Source organism: Leucoraja erinacea, chromosome 25 (assembly GCF_028641065.1).
Source record: "Leucoraja erinacea ecotype New England chromosome 25, Leri_hhj_1, whole genome shotgun sequence".
Taxonomy (NCBI): domain Eukaryota; kingdom Metazoa; phylum Chordata; class Chondrichthyes; order Rajiformes; family Rajidae; genus Leucoraja; species Leucoraja erinaceus.
Genome location: NC_073401.1, coordinates 13,782,281 through 13,801,480, shown reverse-complemented (window position 1 = coordinate 13,801,480; position 19,200 = coordinate 13,782,281). Strand labels below are relative to the sequence as shown.

General features: G+C 41.8%; 2 protein-coding genes across 6 annotated transcripts in view; one reads left to right on the top strand and one right to left on the bottom strand.

Moving 5' to 3' along the window:
- Positions 1 to 495: 495 nt before the first annotated feature.
- Positions 496 to 12,247, top strand: hvcn1 (hydrogen voltage-gated channel 1). Of its 3 annotated transcripts, none has more exons than XM_055655786.1 (6): positions 496 to 679; positions 5,943 to 6,120; positions 8,027 to 8,131; positions 9,215 to 9,446; positions 11,806 to 11,918; positions 11,994 to 12,247. In XM_055655786.1, exons 2-6 carry the CDS (start codon positions 5,974 to 5,976, stop codon positions 12,057 to 12,059), a joined length of 663 nt encoding a protein of 220 aa, XP_055511761.1. In that variant the 5' UTR covers positions 496 to 679; positions 5,943 to 5,973; the 3' UTR covers positions 12,060 to 12,247. The 3 variants fall into 3 exon arrangements, with proteins under 3 accessions (XP_055511761.1, XP_055511760.1, XP_055511758.1); XM_055655785.1 differs by having other exon boundaries at positions 496 to 856; XM_055655783.1 differs by having other exon boundaries at positions 496 to 1,085.
- A 3,743-nt stretch (positions 12,248 to 15,990) lies between these two features.
- tctn1 (tectonic family member 1) overlaps positions 15,991 to 19,200 on the bottom strand; it is a 30,995-nt gene continuing 27,785 nt past the window's right edge. For all 3 annotated transcript variants that reach the window (XM_055655772.1, XM_055655773.1, XM_055655771.1), the window contains exon 15: positions 15,991 to 17,549. In XM_055655772.1, coding sequence (XP_055511747.1) covers positions 17,406 to 17,549 — 144 coding nt within the window. In that variant the 3' untranslated portion in view covers positions 15,991 to 17,405. The remainder of the gene's footprint in view (positions 17,550 to 19,200) is intronic.

The window sequence follows — 19,200 nt, the reverse complement described above, 5'->3', positions numbered from 1 at the left end:
AAATATAAAGCTGAAGGGAGGGATATGGATGGAAGGGGAAACAAAGGGAAAATAGGCAACTCTGGGAAGGGAGTTGAGCTTACAGTGGAGGGGAGAGGAGTAGGTTAGGGTCCTTCCACGGCTGGACATTGAGGGGCGGAGTGCGGTGTGAGTCTCCCTTTAAACAAGGGAAGGGATATCAGCCCAGGGGGGGGCACATGAGTGACATGGGTTTTTTCATAAGACAGATGCTAACGCTACACGAGCAACATAGAACAGATAATTTATTAAAAGTGACACACAACGTTGGAGTAACTTTGCGGTTCATCCAGCATGTTGTGCTTTCCTTTGGTATAAACCAGCATTTGGTTTATATATTCAGAGTTTTTGTTTCGCAACTTTTTAAATTACGAATAACGTTTATTTTTTTTGGAGAAAAAAATAGAACTGGGAGGTGGGAAAAACATGTGCGGACCAGGTTGGGGGCAGGAGGAAGAGAGGGGGTGGGGGTGGGACTTGAAATTGGAGAACTCAGTGGTCGTGCAGATTCAGGGGCTGGGAAGCGCCCACAGAAACAACAGAGAGAGCGAGGAACTAACTTCGAGGCTGAGTCGGGAAAAGCGGAAGGGGAAGAGAGATTTTCCCAGTCCGGGAAAAGTCTGGGCAAGGATTCGGGTCAAAGTGCACTTGAAGCCCCCAGGTGAACCAGGGAATGTACACGGAGAGGCCTCGAGAGGAACTGCAGAGGGCTCCAGGATCCGAGGACACTTTGTTCCGATTGGGACTTTAGTTCATCCGTTTGCATTTGCAAAAGCAAACATCTATTAAATCCGCTGTTTCTGTTGCAGGATAGGATTGCTGAGTTTCCTTGGCTCGGGTAGGGTCCGTCAGGGCTCTTGTTGTTTGCAAAAAAGGGAGGAAATCACGAATTTGCTCAACCGGTCACATGCAAAGATTATAGAGCTCCTCTAGGATCTTTGGTCACATGCACCCTGACTGAGAACTTCCCCTCTGTCGCTCTGCACCAGCGACCCGTTCAATTCATCCAGCCGTTTATAACAGGAGTCGTTGTATCGCCACCGAAATTTAATCTGATGACCTGGCTGGTAATTATCTTTCAATCAGTGTCGCCTTCAAATAGAGCTGTCGCTCATCACCAGTGTGCAGTGCATCGTTGGACTCTACTAGTTCTTGCAGGAGAGACCACTTAAGTGATCCCTGGTCTTCATGTGGTTGAGAAATGCTCTTTGTAAATGTTGCACTTTTTTGAGGTTTGGGGTTCTTTTGCAGCTAGATGCTCGTTTAGCTTTTTTATTTAATTATTCGAACGCTAAATCTAATTGGAAACACCAAGAACTGCAGATGTTGGAATCTTGAGCCAAGCACAAAGTGTTAAAGAGGAACTCGAACCGTGTTAGGCAGCATCTGTGGAGGGAATGGACAGACACCATTTCCGGTCAGGACCCTCCAATCAGTCAGTCTGAAGCAGGGTGTCGACCCTGAAAAGTCGTCTGCCCATTCCTCCACAGATGTTGGCTGGCCCGCTGAGTTCCTCCAGCACTTTGTGCTTTACTAAATCCCATGATTGGGGGTTGTATCTGAGACCAACCAAGATCAAACGAGGATGTTGTCACAAGGGACTGCAGATGTTGGAATCGAGCAAAACACGGGTACTGATTAAACTGGGATGTTCTTGGTGTAACTGTTGGCTGACAAAGTGTCTTGAAGTTATCCAAAGCTTTCAATGGTCTTGATCAGTGCAGGTTGGTGGTTTGCTTTTCTCCAGAGATGCTCTCTGAAACCGCTGAGATATTCAAGCTTTTTGTGTCTATCTTCGGTTTAAACCAACATCTGCAGAAGCTTCCTGCACAAGTTGGTGGTTTGCACATTTGGTTCACCAATCCATTAATTTCGGTTTATTATTGTCGTGTTTACAGTGCAAAGCTTTGTTTTGCATGTGATCTCATCAGAGCAGATAATACTATACATAATACTATCAAGTAATAAATCCAGTATAAGGTAAAGCAATGGGTGTAGAATATAATTCTCATCATTGTAACAAGAGTTCCATAGGCAATGCCCAATGTCAGCAATTGGGTAGAGGTGAATTGGACAGTACCCTAGCTTATGGAAGAACTGTTCAGAAGCCTGATGACGGAGGGGAAGAAACTGTTCCTGAGTCTGGTCGTGTGCACTTTCAAGCTTCTGGATACTCTGCTGGATGGGAGCAGGGAATGAAGGAATGACTGGGGTAGGACAAGTCTTTGGTTTATGGGGGGGTTGCACGTAAGATCACCAGGTCAAAGGGCTTGACGCATGGAGCCGCTCAATCCATCTGGAGGACATCGCAGCTTCTGGTATATGTTGTTAATGCACGAAACGCGTACTTTCCTACCTGTTAAAAAAAACGCCAAAATGGTGAATTTTTGCGCTGTAAATAATTGTGGAAGTCGGGGTAACCATGAGAGACATCTATCCTACTTCAGAATTCCAAAAGTGAAGAGAAATGAAGGTAAAGAGAAGCAACAGCTGAAGGGCCAACAACAGCTAAAGTGCTTGGCGAACATTGGCTTGCAGATATCGAGATTGAAAATATTGGGAATTATCGCGTTAGCTCACTGCATTTCATCCACAGTAAGGCATTATTTGTGTTTTTTCTTGATTCCTTGGGATGCTAAAAAGTTTCAGAAGTGATAAATCTGGCTGTAAAATTTAAAAATCGCCCATGGTTCTGAAGTGGGTTTTTAATTGCAAAAAGAAAAGCTTCTGAAGCTAAATTTATCATTAACAAAAATCTCCAGACTTACGAGTGGTGTGTGGAAAAGTAAGTTTTCTACCATTATGCTATTGAGATATATATTTTGGCAAATAATAAAAAATGTCCTGGCAGCTTAAACACCCACTCCCTTTCAATAGGATATTGTCAATTTGCTGAGGTTGATTATGTCCAATTAACAGTTAAAAATCATGCCATTCCTTGGCTTGCATCTGAGTAAAATGCAATTCAAAACCCACGTATGGTCTGCAATTTATTTATTTATTTTGGGTTAATGATAAATTTTGCATCAGAGGCGTTTTCTTTTTGTATGTAAAAACCCACTTGAGAACCATGGGCGATTTAAAAAAATTTACACCCAGATTTATCACTTCAGAAACTTTTTAGATGCCAAAGGAATCAAGAAAAAAACACAAATAATGCCTTACTGTTGATGAAATGCAGCGAGCAAACGCGATAATTGCCAATATTTGGATTGGACACTTCACACTGGAGTTTTGCATTTTATGGTCATGCTTAGTGTTAAATTGGGAAGTTTGAAACCATTCTAAGTGATCGTCAATTCTAAGTGATAGTCGACATCATGTAAAATGGACTACTTTACCAGAGGGGAAGAAGCTGTTCCTGAGTCTGATGGTGTTTGCCTTCAAGCATCCATATCTTCTACCCTGAAGTGTCAATTGAGTCAATCATGGGGTGTCTAGTCTGTGTGGTGGCCTGGGCTGCTTCTACAGCTCTCTGCAAGTTGTGTTTCCCAACGGACCATCAAATGGGATGGGGAGGTAATTGAAGAATGTCATGTATTTCCTTTTTGCTGAATCAGAAGTAGAATTGGCTGCATCCTCTCCCAAGAAAATAACTAGCAATTATTTTTAACACATCAGTTATTTTGGGGATCAGATGCTTCTCAATTTAAGGCGTCTTGTAACAGCTTTAATGCACTTTGAAATTATTTGTGACAACGTTAAAAAATATAAGGCAGACAAAAATGCTGGAGAAACTCAGCGGGTGAGGCAGCATCAATGGAGTGAAGGAAATGGGCAACGTTTCGGGTCGAAACCCTTCTTCAGAGGGATGTGAGGGTGGGGGGATGTGGGAAGAAGAAACCAAGAGGTGGAGCCAGTGGGCTGAGGGAGAGCTGAGAAGGGGAGGAGAAAGTAGGGACTACCTGAAATTAGAGAAGTCAATGTTCATACCTCTGGGGTGCAAACTGCCCGTGAAATATGAGGTGCTGCTCCTCAAATTTACGGTGGTCCTTACTCTGGCCATGGAGAAGGCCCAGGACAGAAAGGTTGGATTCGAAATGGGAGGGGGAGTTGAAGTGCTAAACCACCGGGAGATCAGGTTGGTTATTGCGAACCGAGCGGAGGTGATCGGCGAAGTGATCGCCAACTTGATGTAGAGCAGCTGACATCTAGAGCAGCGGATGCAATAGATGAGGTTGGAGGAGGTGCAGGTGAACCTCTGCCGCACCTGGAGAGACTGCTTGGGTCCTTGAATGGAGTCAAGGGGGGAGGTAAAGCGACAAGTGTAGCATTTCTTGCGGTTGCAAGGGAAAGTACCCGGAGAGGGCGTGGTTCAGGTGGGAAGGGACGAATTGACCAGGGAGTTACGGAGGGAGCGGTCTCTGCGGAAAGCAGACATGGGAGGAGATGGGAAGGTGTGGGGAGTGGTGGGATCACGTTGGAGGTGGCGAAAATGTTGGTTTATTTGTTGTATGTGACGGCTGGTAGGGTGGAAGGTGAGGACAAGGGGGACTCGGCCCTTGTTGCAAGTGGGGGGACGGGGAGTGAGAGCAGAGTTACGGGGTATAGAAGAGACCCTGGTGAGATACTCATCTATAGTAGAAGAGGGGAACCCCCGTTCCCTCAAGAATGAGGACAACTCCGATGTCCTGGGTTCAGATGCGGCGTAGACGGAGGGATTGGGAGTAGTGGATGGGGTCCTTGCAGGAAGCAGGGTGGGAAGAAGTGTAGCCTAGATAGCCATGGAAGTCAGTGGGTTTATAGTGGATGTCGGTCAATAGTCTATCACCTGCGATGGAGATAGTGAAGTCAAGAAATGGTAGGGAAGTGTCGGAAATGGTCCAGGTGTATTTGAGTGTCGGATGGAAGTTAGTGGTATCAGTAGACGGGGATTGGTTAGTTCTACGGTCGAGGAAGAATCGGAGGGCTTTGAGACCGTCCTGGTGGGGGATGGACGTGTATAGTGAATGGACATCCATGTTGAAGATGAGGGAATGGGGGCCTAGAAAACGGAACTCTTGGAGTAGACGAAGAGCGTGTAATTAAAATATAAAATGAGTAACTTATTGAATGCCATTATTTTTATGAAAATTAAATAGTATTTGTTGGTTCTAGATATTTTGACCGTGGCTCTCTGTAATCTGACTGTAAACATATCTGAACACCTTTAGTTTAGTTTTATTATTGTCACGTGAACCAAGGTACAGTGAAAAGCTTTTTGTTGCGTGCGATCCAGTCACCGAAAGACTATACATGATTATAATCAAGCTGTAAGGGGACATGACTTGAGAAATAAGGGACAGAAGTTTAGGGGTAACATGAGGGGGAACCTCTTTACTCAGAGAGTGGTGGCTGTGTGGAATGAGCTTCCAGTGAAGGTGGTGGAGGCAGGTTCATTTTTATCATTTAAAATAAATTGGATAGTTATATGGACGGGAAAGGTATGGAGGGTTATGGTCTGAGCGCAGGTGTATGGGACTAGGGGAGAATACGTGTTCGGCACGGACTAGAAGGGTCGAGATGACCTGTTTCCGTGCTGTAATTGTTATATGGTTATATGTTCACATGTGCAGATACAGGACGAGGGGTATATTGTTTGGCGCAAGGTAAAATACGATTAAAGGTAGGTTATAGGTCTCCAATGGGATGACTATGTAGATGGGAACTCGAGAGAGGATGGTTCAGGTACCTGTAAACAGCTGAGAAGGAACTGTCCCTGAATCTGGAGGGAGGTGTTTTCAGACTTCTGTATCTCTTGCCTGATGGAAGAGGTGAGATTAAGGAGTAACCAGGGTGAGACAGGCCCTTGATTATGTTGGTGGCCTTGCCAAGGCAGCTGGAAGTGTAGATGGAGTCGATGGAAGGGAGGTTGGCTAGTCTTTCTCAACTAGTCTATGAAGGCAGGTTTTCAATTTTGATCCATTTATCTCATTGCTTTGTAGGATTTAAAAGAGAGGTAACACATTTGTATCAATGGCAAGATTCTTGAGATACTTCACTGCAGTGGGTGATAACTACCAGAAGTGGCAAGAAGAGGAAGATGCTGAAGAAGAAATATGTCCTCAATTCAGTTCTTTCAGAGATACTCTCAAATGGATATTTAACTCCAACAAATTTCAGGTATGACTTGCATTTTTAATCACCAAGACTCAAAATCAGAAATACAGGAGTTCTTCTAATATTGAATGTTTTTATTTTTATCATTAAATGTTCTTATGACAGAAGTAATGTGTACTATATTTAAATTAAAACAAAATAGTAAGGATAGAATAGTTTAGTTATTTCATAATAAGTTGATTAGACTTTAGACTTAAGGTGTGAAAACAGGCCCTTCGGCCCACCCCAGTCCATGCCGACCTGCGATCACCCTGTACACTAACATTATCCTATACACTAGGGACAATTTTACAACTTGCCTAAGCCAATTAACCTACAAACCTGTGTGTGTTTGGAATGTGGAAGGAAGCCGGAGCACCCAGAGAAAACCCACACGGTCACATACAGACAGGAGAACATACAGACAGCACCCATGGTCAGGATCGAACCTGGGTCTCTGGTGCTGTAAGGCAGCAACTCTACCGCTGTGCTGCCCCCAATATGATTGTAACATTGATATTGTACTGATATTACATTGATATTTTGTCTTAACGTGACAACCTGCCTCTAATTCGCATGGAAGGTGATTTTGTTTAAAGTCTCATGAATCAACTGTACCCCGCAATTCTTTCAACAGCATGTCAAGCTGTTTCGTGAAACTAAGATGTTTACTTAAACCAGGAAGCAAGTTGCACCGGATGCTATCATTCAAGAGTCCTTGTATTTAAAGATTCTCCCTGTAGTATATCACACCTGATGCACATTCAATGCACAGTGTTTTTATCCAATCCAATTAAAGTTAAATAAAAATTGATTCTGTTATTACAATGTAATTGGCTGATCTAATGACGTTTCTTGGCCAGGCCAATGTTAGAAATTTGTAGTAATAAGATATTTTATATGTACTTGAGAGAATATAATTTACATAGCAATGGGGAAAGAGTGGAGGAAATAGGTTTTTTGGCCCCATTGCCCTACTCTTTTCCCCATTGCTGTGCAAATTGCTTTCTCTTGAGGACATACCTGTCTGTGCAATTATTCAATTCCTTTTGCATGGCACTGATTGACTCTGTTTTCACTGATCTGATCTGACCCTCCCCGTGAATCTTCAAATCCATCCTGTAGCATGGTGTTCATAATTATCTAAAATATTACAACAGCCAGTGCTTCACTATCAGTGGAGGGAGTGAATGTATCATTGAATGCATTCAAGTCAAAGCTGTCAGGTTTCTGGACTTTGGAGGGATCAAGAATATAGGGATTGAGCTGGAAAGGATCATCTTGGATGAGGAAGCTGACCTGCGGTGATACATAGTCATCTGCTTCCATTGCTAAACTATGCCCTTGTATAATGTGAGCTCCAGGCCATAAACATTTTTTTTTTAAACCTGTCCTTTGGCTCTCACTTTAAACCTATCCCTTCCAATTCTTGAACCATCTATTAATTTTAGTTTATAGTTTAGAGGTTGAGCATGGAAACCGGCTCACTGAGTCTGCGCCGACCATTGAATTGAACGGAAGATGGTACACTGTTTAATTTGACAATGTTTCGTCCATTTTCTCTTTTCTTTTAATGTATCCTTTAGTGTCCAAAAACCTTTTAATCTTATCCTTGAATATATTTGGAGATTCTTTATTAAACTACGCAATAATTAAAATAGCACAGTTTGCAGAGACATGCGTTAAATGTGTACAATCATACTTTGTTGCGCATAGAACCTTATCGCAAAGGCAGATACTGCTTTGTGTTTTCTCTCTCTACAGTCGGCAACAGTTTCCAGGCAGTCAAAGAAATGATAATAATGATCATTTCGGCAAGGAGTTTAAAAGCCTTCTTTGAATAGGATTAGCGCAAATAGCTTACAATGGTCTTGTTTGCTGTACCTGCTGATACTTTGTACTAATTCTGATTATTTTATAAAATACACAGATTGCCGTTGTGTGTTTAGTCATTCTGGATGCTCTGTTCGTGTTTTGTGAATTGCTAATGGATTTATCCATCGTTGAAGCAGACAAAGAGAGAATAGTTCCCCAGGTATGGTTGCATGAACTTCTATTATTTTCAACAGCAATGGGTTGTGTTTGGAACTCGGTTAAAGCATGAGGGATATGTAGAAAAATTAAAGGATGGTACACCACATGTGTGTATGAAGGAACTGCAGATGCTGGTTTACACCAAAGATAGACATAAAATGCTGGAGTAACTCAGCGGGACCGGCTGCATCCCCGGAGAGAAGAAATGGGTAATGTTTCGGGTCAAGACCCTTCTCCAGACTGTCTGATGAAGGGTCTCGACCCTAAACGTCACCCATTCCTTCTCTCCAGAGATGCTGCATGTCCTGGTGAACACCACCAGGTATTTGCTGCCAAGGAATTGAGATACATATAAGAGACTGGGGTTAGAGGGACAGCTGTTCAGGACTTTGTAGGAGTGAGGCAAGTTAGAGTAACTCAGAAATTGACCAGAAATTGAGAAAAATATTAATTATAATATTTTCATTTTTTCTTTACTACACAATTAATATTTGATATAAAGTATTTAAACATGGAATATCGCATGTAGACCGTCATGTAGACTGAGCCACAAAGAACCGATGTTCCCGATGTTGGGGAAGTCCAGGGGTCACAGTTTAAGGATAAGAGGGAAGTCTTTTAGGACCGAGATGAGAAAATCATTTTTTTACAGAGTGGTGAATCTGGAATTCTCTGCCACAGAAGGTAGTTGAGGCCAGTTCATTGGCAATATTTAAGAGGGAGTTAGATCTGACCTTTGTGGCTAAAGGGATCAGGGGGTATGGAGAGAAGGCAGGGATGGGATACTGAGTTGAATGATCAGCCAATGATCATATCGAATGGCAGTGCAGGCTCGAAGGGTCGAATGGCCTACTCCTGCACCTATTTTCTATGTTTCTATGATACATTTGTACATTCATCTTACAGGGAATGCACAAACTAGGAATTATTTGGTTTGTCAATGTCAAATGTATTATGCAACAATGATTTTTTTGAGGATTGTGGTAACTAAGACAATTGCACTTTTTAAAAGAGATGTTCAAAATCAGTGTTTTTTATCCTTTTTTTCCCCCCACTAAATTTTAAAATATTCTGTTTTCTACAGGTGTTTCACTACCTGAGTATTATCATTCTGACTTTTTTTATTCTGGAGTTAGCGGGTAAATTATATGCCTTTCGCTTGGAGTTTTTTTGGCACAAATTTGAAATTCTGGATGCAGTCATTGTAATTGTATCATTCATTCTGGATATTGTCTACATTTCCCGGGAAGATGCTTTTGATGGTGTGGGCTTGCTCATTCTACTTCGACTATGGAGAGTGGCAAGAATAATAAATGGTAACGTTTTATAATTGATTATCTTAAAATGTGGGACACAATAGCGGGGTGATGTATTTCTTTTGTTTTAACTATTTTCACCTGGCATTGGGTGAATTCTTTGCTTCACAAAATATATATGTTATCATTGACTTCATGATTGAATTTGTCATTTTTAAAAATACCAACCAGGTGCATATTTACCAGATTTTACGTATGTTATAAATCTTAAATATATTGAGGCTTGTGATAACATATCCGTGTCCTGAAGGGATCACATTTAAATTTTTTTTAAATAAAAAATATAAAATAAAAAAAAACAAAAAAAAACAAAAAAAACTCCTGCAAATAATTCTGCTACAAGCGTTCCCATAACACAAAGTAGATCTAATACTAGTGATGGTTCCCTGACTCAGTCTGAAGATGGGTCTCAACCCGGAACGTCACCCATTCCTTCGATCCAGAGATGCTGCCTTTCCCCGCTGAGTTACTTGAGCATTTGTGTCTATCTTTGATGAATTGGGGAACACTATTTGCATTACATGGACTGAATTGGTTATAACACTAATTTGATTGAGAATTGGAAAACCTAAAACATAAAAGTTACTTTGGAAATTGACAATGGAAGAAAAAAAAACCTGCTTCCATGTAAGTCCCCCCGCAGTAATCCAATACATTGTGTCTTAAGAACAGGGAGACGGGATTGGGGTTTGGAGGGAGAGATGGATCAGCCATGATTGAATGGCGGAGTAGATTTGGTGCGCCGAATAGTCAAATTCTGTTCCTATAAGTTATACTCTTATGAACACAGTTGCAACTCTAACTGCAAAGGCCATTGTAATTAATGAGAATGCTTTTGTACAGTCTTTAGTATTTTTAGCTTGGAATAACAAAAACAAACTTATTGCTATCGAAACAACCGCTATTTTTAAAAACCTGTGGGGAAAAGTGACTATTTGAGAGTTTGAAAGTCTCCAGCTGCTAATCCACCCTTTGGAGTCTGTAGACTGGGCAATATTCAAGGACTCGACAACAGACTTGAACGAATATGCCACAGTCGTTACAGACTTCGTAAAGAAATGTGTGGAGGACTGCATCCCTACAAAAACCTTCCGAGTGTTTCCCAATCAGAAACCTTGGATGAACTTTGAGATCTGCACTCTTCTGAAGTCCAGACACAGGGCATTCACTTCCAATGATACAGTGGCCTACATGAAGTCCAGATACGACCTTGGTAAGGCCATCCAAAAGGCCAAAAGGGACTTCTGCTCCAAACTGGAGGATGAAACAGATGTTCGGCAGCTGTGGCGGGGCCTGAATGCAATCACCTCCTACAAGGCGAAACCAGGAGGCAGCTCGAATGTCGGCGAAACATCACTCCCTGACGAGCTCAATGCGTTTTACGCATGCTTTGATAGGGAGAATACTGATGTGCCTTCCCGATCCCCCATTTGCTGTGGTGGTATTTCAGTCTCAGTCACAGAGGCCGACGTCAGGAAATCCTTCAGAGGGGTGAACCCCCGAAAAGCACCTGGACCTGATGGTATACCCGGTCGTGTTCTAAAAACCTGTGCGGACCAACTGGCTGGAGATTTTACGGACATTTTCAACCTCTCACTTCTGAGGTCTGAGGTCCCCACCTGCTTTAAAAGGGCATCAATAATACCGGTGCACAACAAGAGCAAGGTGACGTGCCTCAATGACTATCGACCAGTGGCATTAACGCCCGGTGTTGATGAAATGCTTTGAGAGGTTGATCATGTGTCAGGCTGTTGTTCATCGATTACAGCTCGGCATTTAACACAATCATCCCCTCCAAGCTGGTTACCAAACTCGCAGAACTGGGTCTCTGCACATCCCTCTGCAATTGGATCCTCGACTTCCTCATTCACAGACCACAGTCTGTTCGTATTGGTGGAAATGTGTCAGCCTCGATAACAATCAGCACGGGAGCACCTCAAGGCTGCGTGCTCAGCCCCCTGCTGTACTCACTCTATACCCATGATTGCGTAGCCAATCACAGTGCGAACTCCATCATCAAGTTCGCTGACGACACCACTGTTGTGGGGCGTATCACTGATGGGGATGAGTCGGAGTATAGAAGTGAGATCAAGCAACTGTCCATATGGTGCCAGCGCAATAACCTGGCCCTCAACACCAGCAAAACCAAAGAACTGATTCGTGTGTATATATTTATATCATGGTTTATTGACACCTATCTGTTTTGCAGTAAATGCCTACTATGTTCTGTGTGCTGAAGCAAAGCAAGAATTTAATTGTCCTATACAGGGACACATGACAATAAACTCACTTGAACTTGAACGAACTTCATATTTCAGGACAAATATTGTGTGCATTTCCTGGTTTTATTCTTGTACAGGTATCCTCATGACTGTGAAGTCACGTCAACTGAAGAAAGAAACTGAGTTGAAACAAGTTAACAGTGATCTCTGGCACAGAGTGGGTGAGCTCCAGGGTGAATGCACCGTTCTGGTAAGAGAATCCATCTTGCAGAGGCATTTATTTATGTTTCAATGACTAGATGTTAAATTGCAATCCCTTTTACAGACACAAGAAGTTGAGAGACTTCGTAAGTTGCTGCAGGAACACAGGATAAACTACCAGATCGACTAAGACATTTCTCCAGAGGTGTGGTGTGTTAAGTGAAGATTGTACTATGAAAAACAGATGAAATGACTTTCGTAAAAAATATCTAGCAGACTAACTGAGACTTGCAGTTTTGTGTTTCCAAGAAAGCAAAGTGACCAAAAAATGTTAATTAACCTTACGTTTCAAAATAAACCAAAGAATTAACAACCAAAGCTTTTTTTAATTTATTGTATTATCAAACACACTGTTACTTTATTTTGTACTTAATACACTATAGTTGTATAGCACAGAAGCAGGCCCTTCGGCCTATCTAGCCTATACCTATCATGAAACCTATCTAAATGAATTAATTTTGCCTGCATTAGGCCCGTATATTTCTTTCCTTTCAAGGTATCTGTCCAAATATCTATTCAATGTTGTGAGTGTATCTGTTTCTACCACTTCCTCTGGCAGCTTGTTCAATGTAGCCACCATAACTAAAGTGGCTGTTCATTAGGTCTAATTTTATTTCAACAACAAATTATTGCATTATATTGGTCTTGAATCAACCCTGGCAAATGACCAAAGGTAGACAAAAATGCTGGAGAAACTCAGAGGGTGAGGCAGCATCTATGGAGCGAAGGAATAGGCGACGTTTCTTCAGACTGATGGGGAGGGGGGAAAGAAAGGAAGAGGCGGAGACAGTAGGCTGTGGGAGAGCTGGGAAGAGGAGGGGAAGAAGGGAGAAAGCAAGGACTACCTGAAATTGGAGAAGTCAATGGTCATATCTCTGGGGTGTAAACTACCCAAGCAAAATATGAGGTGCTGCTCCTCCAATTTGCGGCGGGAAGCTCATGGCCATGGAGGAGGCCCAGGACAGAAAGGTCGGATTCGGAGTGGGAGGGGGAGTTGAAGTGCTGAGCCACCGGGAGATCAGGTTGGTTATTGCGATCTGAGCGGAGGTGTTGGGCGAAGCGATTGCCAAGCCTGCGCTTGGTCTCACCAATGTAGAGCAGTTGACACCTAGAACAGCAGATGCAATAGGTGAGGTTGGAGGAGGTGAAGGTGAAGGTGAAGGCCTCGCCTGGAAAGACTGCTTGGGTCTTTGGATGGAGTCAAGGGGGGGAGGTAAAGCGACAAGTGTAGCATTTCCTGCAGTTGCAAGGGAAGGGTGGTTCGGGTGGGAAGGGAGTTACGGAGGGAACGGTCTCTCCAGGTTTGTCTGTTTCTGCAAAAGCTTCACATTGAACTGCAGTTATTTTCCTGTAAACATGGATGTGTGATTGCTACAAAAATGGTATCCCTGTGTCATAAAGATGCATTTCCTTCCTGGGGAATAATTATCACAACATCCACCATCCTTTGGTATTCCATTTGTGACTTTGAAACACTTATCAATTGCAAATTGTCCCTAGACCCAATTGACTATTATTGTGGAGATCGAGAATAGTTTCTATACTTTTTCCACAACATGGCTGTTTCATGGTGCAAAGGAGATGTATTTTCAGCTTTCACGAAGGACTTGTCAACTTAAATTCAATTTATGGGTTTTGATATCCAAAACAGTGAAGTATTTTAAAAGTGCAATTTAAAAACCTCAGGATAAACATTTGGAAAATTAGTGCCTTTTGATGTGAAATCTGCAGTGCCCTCCATAATGTTTGGGACAGACGCATCATTTATTTATTTGCCTCTGTACTCCACAATTTGAGATTTGTAATAGAAAAAATCATATGTGGTTAAAGTGCACATTGTCAAATTTTAATAAAGGCCATTTTTACACATTTTGGTTTCACCATATAGAAATTACAGCAGTGTTTATATACAGTCCCCCCCATTTCAGGGCACCATAATGTTTGGGACACAGCAATGTCATGTAAATGAAAGTAGTCATGTTTAAGATTTTGTTGCATATCCTTTGCATGCAATGACTGCTTGAAGTCTGCAATTCAGGGACATCACCGGTTGCTGGGTGTCTTCTCTGGTGATGCTCTGCCAGGCCTGTATTGCAGCCATCTTTAGCTTATGCTTGTTTTGGGGGCTAGTCCCCATCAGTTTTCTCTTCAGCATATAAAAGGCATGCTCAATTTGGTTCAGATCGGGTGATTGACTTGACCACTCATGAATTGACCATTTTGTAGCTTTGAAAAAACTCCTTTGTTGCTTTAGCAGTATGTTTGGGATCATTGTCTTGCTCTAGAATGAACTGCCAGCCAATGAGTTTTGAGACATTTGTTTGAACTTGAGCAGAAAGGATGTGTATTTACACTTCAGAATTCATTATGCTACTACCATCAGCAGTTGTATCATCAATGAAGATAAGTGAGCCAGTACCTTCAGCAGCCATACATGCCCAGGCCATAACACCCCCATCACCATGTTTCACAGATGAAGTGGTATGCTTCGAATCTTGGGCAATTCCTTCTCTCCTCCATACTTTGCTCTTGCCATCACTCTGATATAAATTAATCTTGAAGTGTAGCCTCTGTATTTCTGTTCATAAAGTCTTCAGCGGGCAGTGGTCATTGACAAATCGACTCCTGAAGACTGTTTCTGAACTGTCAGAGGTGTTTGGGGATTTTTCTTTATTATTGAGAGAATTCTTCTGTCATCAGCTGTGGAGGTCTTCCTTGGCCTGCCAGTCCCTTTGCAATTAGTAAGCACACCAGTGCTCTCTTTCTTCTTAATGATGTTCCAAACAGTTGATTTTGGTTGGGCTTAGGTTTGGCTGATGTCTCTAACAGTTTTATTGTTGTTTCTCAATCTCATAATGGCTTCTTTGACTTTTACTGGCACAACTTTGGTCCTCAAGTTGATAAACAGCAATGAAAGTTTACAAAGGTGATGGAAAGACTAGGTGCTGCTTCTTCCTGCTTGTGGTGTGCACAGCCTAAAGTTGTAGGCCAACTTGTTCTATTTGATTGTGCACGCCAGGTTGATTGCATTCGTCGAAACAGGGCGGACTACGTGAAGGTTGCAATTTCCCACCCAGACTGCGTGCTGAGAGCTCTCTTATACCTGCATTAAGGAGGCAATTAAACACCTGAGCAATTACAAACACCTGTGGAGCCATGTGTCCCAAACATTATGGTGCCCTGAAATGGGAGGACTATGTATAAACACAGCTGTAGTTTCTGCATGGTGAAACCAAAATGTATAAAAATGGCCTTTATTAAAATCTGAAATGTGCATATTAAACACATGTGATATTTTTTTTTCTTTCTTTTTTTTTTCTCTATTACAAATCTGAAATTGCGGAGTACAGAGGCAAATGAAGAAATAATGGGTCTTTGTCCAAAACATTATGGAGGGCATTGTATCTCTGTATGTTCTTGGACCATTGTTTTGAAATCGGGTTGGCTTTTCTCAACGTGCTTTGCGGGGGGTGGGGGGTGTCAAGAGAGGATACAGAACTTTGTCCAGTTTAAGGTTCTTTTGTCATTAAAAAGCAACTGCAGATGCTGGTCTATATCAAAGATAGGCACAAAATGCTGGAGTAACTCAGCGGGTCAGGCAGCCTCTCTGACCCGCTGAGTTACTGCAGCATTTTGTGTCCATTTAACGTTTCGCATATTCAACTGGAATTAATACATTTTAATAAATTCCCAAATTGTTGCATGAATGTGTTTTACATTCATTTTATTTAATGGCCAGCCTCTAAATATTGTGGAAATTAGTATAACATTCTTACAATGAAGTACTTTTGATTTACAAAATCTCCCTTCCCTCAGAATGCGAACAAATCTTAAAATCTGCTGGGAAAAGTAAACCGTTGTTTATCCAGTGTTTATGCATGCAGACTTCACGTGCAACATGCAGTTTGGAGAATATTAAACCTTTGTCTCCAATTCGCAAAAGTTCATTTGAACTCGATGACATGCCATGAGGCTTTTCAGAACAGTGAATAAATTGCACTGAATTTAGTTTAAGAAGTATTCGAGCCTAGGCTGCCTGTTTTAAAAAAAACATCTATGCATAGTTTAAATAAGTTTTATTTTTATGAAAACAAGCTGAAATTGTGAATTGTATTTCCAGTGTAATGCAAAATAAGTATGAAAAAACATTTTTAGTTTCTGTTCATAGAAAGGGGAAGTGCAACTGAATTCACTAAGGATTTGGTACTTCATGTGAGGGTGAATAGTCGTTCATTTCATCTATATTTGCTGTATTTTGCATTAACAGGTTTTAGTTTGGATTTTTAAAAAAAAATCTTGTACGGATGTTTTTATAATTCGCATATCACTCTACCGTAATTGGTACATGTGACAATAAAAACCTTTGAAACCTTTAAATAGCAGTGTAAAAAAAATTAAAAGGGCAATAAGATGACATGTAGTTTGGCAATTTATTTAAAGGTTTATGCAGATTTTTTTCTTCTCTTCACAATTCTCGTGCAGTCAGCATTTCCCATTTCCCCACCATTGTCAAATGGCCATGCATATACTGTATATATGCACTTAGTATGTATGAACTATAATAAGTATAAATTAACAGTCTCAATACTCCCTCTGTGGAAACTTTTTTATTTAAAAAAAAAAAGAAAAAGGTATCGGTACCAGCCCAAGTCGAAAAATGTTGTCTCTCGTATTTAAATTAAGTATAAACTGCAAGTGTTGGCAATGAGCAGTGAGTCATTCGGGTGCGAGAAGTAAAAGTTCATATCAAGTTTGTTGCCATTCATCAGAACCAAAAAACGTGAGAAAACCAGTTTGTTTTATGCTGTAGAGAAGGGAACAAGCAGATAAAGTAAAGGGAGTGTCTGTGAATGAGTAAATACCCAGGTTGCTTAGGTGCCACAATATTTTCAGGGCTAACAAGTTCATACATGAATGAGGGTAGAGTATTTAAAATAAGAATATGCTGGAAATATGAGAGGCAGAATTTAGCAATTGCTGAAAACTTGATTTTGTTTTCCTGGCTGCAGTCGCTGATTCATCTGCTGAGTATCACCGGCAATCTTTTTTTCACTCTCTGCCTGTTCCCTTCTCTGCAAGTTAAAACAGGTTTTCTATTTCCTCAGTTCTGGTGTAATTGACCAGGCATGTTAACACTCTTCACAGAATGCAGCCTGACCTGAAAGGTTCCAGCATTTTAGGTATTTGATGCTTGTTTTATTTTACATATGTATTTCAGTCTCCTCTAGAATTATAAATTCAGTTGTTATAATCCATAAGTGTAAGTCCATTCAGAAGTTTGTGCATAAGCAGGTATTCATGTACACAATTGGAAAAGCAAATGACTATTGCCAAAAGAGTCTGAGGAAATTACAATTCATAATTTAACATTATTATAAATCGGTACATCTAAATTGCTATACAAAGTAGTTATTGATCAAACAAGTGCAAGATACAGATTATTATAACCAGCCTCACAGAAGGAGTTGAGAGTATTTCATACAAAAGGGAAGAAGAAATCGTAGGGTAATTTAGCATCTAGCTTTGGTTTGCTTTTGTATCCAGGTTGGGCAGATGCAGACACATCTGTAAATTTAACTGAGGTAGAGATGTGTAAAGTTGTTGCAGTTTTCAAAGGTTTCTGAAGAAAGAGGGCAAAAAATTAATTGCATTTGAGCAGTGTAAAAATTAAATATGCAAGAGGTTCCTGCAGTATTTGGCAAATGCAATTAAATTGCAAACTAAATTAATAGTTGTTCATTTATCTCTGGTCTTGCCCTACACTTTTCTAAAATAATCATGTTTAGGCAACTGAGAATATTTTAACCAAGTGGCATAAACCTCTAGGTAGACATGACTTCCAAGAACTACCTAGTCCTGCATGTGAATAATCTACTGCAACATGCTTATCAGTGCAGGCAAGAAAACCATCCCCTGTGGCTACCAGAGGGATTACATTCCATGTTGGGATGATGAGTGTCAACAGCTAATATGATGATCATACTGTTGGCACCAAAGAGGATTCTGAAACCACTGCCACTACATTGCTCACACGCTTGGATGAGAAACAACAAGAACACTGGATTGAGACGGTTGAATCGATTGACTTCACCCACTTGAGCCGTAAAGCTTGGCACACAGTCAACCGCCTGACCGGCAGAGCTACATCCAAACCCGGCAAATGCCCAGTGACTGGCAACGCAATCGCATCTCAACTCATCAAAAATGGTCGATTCACAAACTCTTGACTGAGATTTCTCGCGCGAAGTGAGCAAAGAGGTGGCCGAGTCATGGAAAACTGACAGAGTGGATACGGACCTAACAATGGCTTTCACCTCCAAGGAAATGGCTACAGCACTCAAGATGTTGAAAGCAGGAAAGCCCCCCGGATCTGACAGCATACACCCGGAGTTTCTACTACATTCTCGAGACGCTGCTACCAACTAGATCTGACAGTACCTGTTGACCTCCATGGAGAAGTGCAAAATCCCAAAGATCTGGCGTCATGCAACAGTCATCGCACTCCCGAAGCCGAACAAGCCAAAGGATGATCCTAAAAGCTACCGGCCCATCTCGCTCCTCTGCATCCATACAAACTCCTTGAGAGGTTGATCCACGGGCGTATCAACCCCATCATAGACCCTCAACTGCCCCATGAGCAGGCTGGTTTCCGCCAAGGTCGATCTACTGCGGACCAGGTAACCCAAGACATCGAGGACTGCTTTGAAGCAAATGAGAAGGCAGGAGCTGTTCTTATAGATCTGACAGCTGCCTAAGACACAGTGTGGCACCGGGGACTAACTGCAAAGCTACTTCAGGTGCTGCCAGACAGGCACATGGAGCTGATATCAAACCGCAGCTTTGTGCTTAAGACCAGTGATGGGCAGCAGAGTGGGCTATTTAGACTGAAGAATGGTGTCCCACAGGGATCCTGTCTTGGCTCCGCTGTTTTTCAACGTGTGCATCCATGACCTCCCAGAGACCATCGCTGGAAAATATGGGTATGCTGATGATCTAGCCATCATGAGACACAGAGTGGAAGACAATCGAAAGCTCCTTGAGTCAAGACATGGGGACTTTGGCACTATAACTACGACAGTGGCGTCGAAAGCCGAGCGAAGGCAAAACAATCAACAGCATTCCATCTAAATAACGAGGAAGCTGAGCAAGCGCTAGCTGTCTTTTTTAACAATAGGCGCTTGGACTTCCAACAAACACCCACATACCTCAGTGTAAAGCTGGACAGGTCGCTTGCATTTCGTCAACACCTGGCTGGTCTCTGACAAGGTCAT